The sequence below is a fragment of the Zerene cesonia genome, chromosome Z, assembly GCF_012273895.1.
Source record: "Zerene cesonia ecotype Mississippi chromosome Z, Zerene_cesonia_1.1, whole genome shotgun sequence".
Classification (NCBI taxonomy): domain Eukaryota; kingdom Metazoa; phylum Arthropoda; class Insecta; order Lepidoptera; family Pieridae; genus Zerene; species Zerene cesonia.
Window position 1 is genome coordinate 3,275,763 of NC_052122.1, and position 3,204 is coordinate 3,278,966.

At 41.8% G+C, this 3,204-nt stretch overlaps 1 protein-coding gene across 1 annotated transcript; it reads right to left on the minus strand.

Annotated features, from left to right (window-relative positions):
• Positions 1-616: 616 nt before the first annotated feature.
• On the minus strand, positions 617-2,937 carry LOC119835699 (keratin, type I cytoskeletal 10-like). Its single transcript, XM_038360676.1, has 2 exons — positions 2,783-2,937; positions 617-1,900 (listed from the first exon to the last, which is right to left on the minus strand). Exons 1-2 carry the CDS (start codon positions 2,795-2,797, stop codon positions 959-961), a joined length of 957 nt encoding a protein of 318 aa, XP_038216604.1. The 5' UTR covers positions 2,798-2,937; the 3' UTR covers positions 617-958.
• Positions 2,938-3,204: the final 267 nt, after the last annotated feature.

The window sequence follows — 3,204 nt, forward strand, 5'->3', positions numbered from 1 at the left end:
TGTGGTCTAAACATTTATAATTCAATACGATAATTTTTGGTTTTCTCGTAGAACAATTATTTTGTTCCTATATTCTAGCTAATTGTCGACCTAAAACGTGTAAAAATCACTATAATGTAATCAGTTCGAAATTTTTACAACAAATATATATATCTCTAAATACAAGATACCTAATCTTGCTCATATCAATCAAGCGATTATAAAATTAACGATGATCGAATGACCCATTCACCGTTCCACAGACGTACCTTTCTACTACCCATAAAAATTATCTATATAGTATTTCGAAAGTATCAAACCAATAGTTTTTATGTAATTTGTCTACAGATTACCAAATTATACCAAACTCTGATTACATGTATGATCCATTAAAGCTGCTATCAGCGGAGTGGTTTGTGCGGAGAATGGTCGCTCACTTTGTTTGTTGCGTAACCAGCTTGCTTCCATTATAATTAACAATTTTAATATTGTATCGAACTAATCGTTCATATGAGAAAGGAGTATTTCGAGCCGTATTGGCCGCCCTCGCTCGGACCTGCCTTTCACGTCTACTTTCAGAAGTGACATAACATCAGACCACCCGATCCCCATCAGGTTACAAAAAACAAAATTGCATTACACGTTTTATTACAAAAAATAAAAAAGCTATTTATAATACATAAACGTAACAGTCGCAGTAAAATACTCTGTTGGAACAACATTAACACTGTGCACTAATAACAAGTAAAGATGAATGGCGATGCACATAACTCAATTATGTCGATGAGAGCTCGCGTTCGAATAAAGGAAGGTGACTATGTACAGGCAATTCGATCGTGAGCTGTCGGTGGCGAACAGATAAATCTTTATACAGCCTCGATGAATACGAAGACGTCACTATTACGTCTTAAGTTATTTTTCGCTTAGCAATAAATACTTTATCTTGCATCCTACCACCCAGATAACCGCCAATTTAAGTTTAGTGAAGAGGTCCAGCAACGTGGCCAGGGGGACCGTATTGCGCGCTGGCTGAGCCACCGTGTCCGGCCGCGCTTTCTTCAACGGCGCTAGCACCAAAGTCACCAGAGATTTCAGCTCCACCGTGACCGGAGGCTCCACCTTCGAGCACTGAACCACCACTGATGCCGCTGATGCCGCTGATGTCACCACCACCGATAGAGCCGCCGCTGATGGAACCACCGCTGATAGCTCCACTACCAATGGAACCACCGCCAATAAGACCGCCTCCGATAGCACCACCGCCGAGAGAACCACCACCGAGAGCTCCGCTAATAGCAGCATCAGATTCCTTTTGGGTCTGGTATTTGATGAAGTAAACTTCTGGTTTCGAGGGTTGAGTGGGAGCTGGGGTGGGGATGACAATGTCGGGCTGTTCTTCGGGTTTCTTGACGAGAACGTAGACGAGGGTCTTCTCCTCATTCTGAGGCTGAATTGGGATGATGGGAGCCACGGGAGTGGGAGGAGTTGGGGCCTTGATGAAGATGATCTTGTAGTGCTTTTGTGGGGGAGCAACGGGGGTGATACGTGGCAGCCTTTGTTCCTGGGGTTCTGGGGGTGGAACGTGGACGTAGATGTGCTTCTGGACTAGAGGAGCGCCAGAGTAGCCTCCAGCATAGCCACCGCTGAAACCGGCATCACCAGCAAATCCACCGCCGAGACCACCGCCGAAACCACTGCTTACACTGCCTGAGCCAAGGGAGATTCCACCGCTAGAGAATCCAGAGTGTCCACCGGAGATGCCTCCGAAGGAGAGGCCAGATTGGCCAGAGGAAACCCTTATTCCTCCGAGGGAAGGAGCACCATAGCTGCCTGATGGGGCTGAATGCCTTGAAGGAGCAGGATAACTGTAACCTACTGGAGGCTCGGGGCGCCCATAGGCGAGTGCCACGCAGGCAAGGATCTGTAACAATAAAAGAAAATAGATTAAGGTCAGGTACACTCGAAAGCAGTAAAATTAATTTGCAGAATAAAATGTACACTATACATAAAAATGTGGACTTGAATTTTTGTGTAATTAATAATTATAAATTCAAGCTTAAATCGCTTTCGAATTTTTGATCACTAATGACCAGATATTAATGTACATATTTAATGAATGGTACATTAAAATCTCTTTCGATTTCTAATACAAAAAGTCCAAACTTAAATTATCTTAAGACACATTTCATATCGTATAATTTCGCTTGGCAAAGTTGAAAGAGTAGTAACAAGTAACACGTTTGCAAAAGTACAATTCAGTGGTATTTGTAACAAGAGATCATATCAAAATAATAATTAGATGAGCGCGATATGGTGACGTAATCAAGTTGGCTACTACGCGATAAACAATATGAAATGGATCGATTACATAAGTTACATATTTAGTATTTGGGTCAGAATCGCACTGTTACATGTGACACGACATGTCATGGAATATCAATGTACTTTTTTTTGTACAAAACAGTCTGAATGGAAATCGATTTATTCCCACACTGATTTATAGATTTGTTAAAAAAAATTAGGATTTTTTAAATTTTCTTTACATTCTTGTCTAATTAACAAGAATAAGAAGACAGAAAAAGTATGCTATTTAAGATATCCTTAAATTAATTAGTATGGTTCAGGCTTCGGGATTCCCAATATTCCGAGTTTTTAAAGCCATTCACTATTTGGCACAGTACTGTCACAATACACTATGCACTAAACACTTCACTGTGAAACCTCAACTGCTAAAATTGAACAAACAAAAAAATCGCAGGCGGCAAATAGAAAAAAGGGTAGGAAATAACGCTCCCACACTTACCACGAAAGCGCGCATTTTGTGCGTGGGCAAACGGTACAACCGTTAAGAGACTCGGGTGATACGACGGAGTTACACCAATTTGAACAACTCCACTTCTTGGAGATGTTCCTGGCTGTGTGAGCTTGTGTTAACTGATGACATTCGCCACACCGACCCGCTCTTAAATACTAATGTGCTCATCTCGCCAGAACACTCCATCCCTACGGACATTTCACTCGGTTACTTGCAACTATCGTCATTATTTAACAAGTATACGGTCCTTTCTTTTCGGCGAGGTCCGTGGCTGGCCGGAGCGCATTCTATTTGCCGCTTTAGCATCCAACACTCGCATTTTCAACTCGTTCTTGATATCGACGTGCGTTACGAACGATTTTCGTTTGAAGTTCAAGTCAATTTATGAAATATTGTTTTCTTTAACGCTT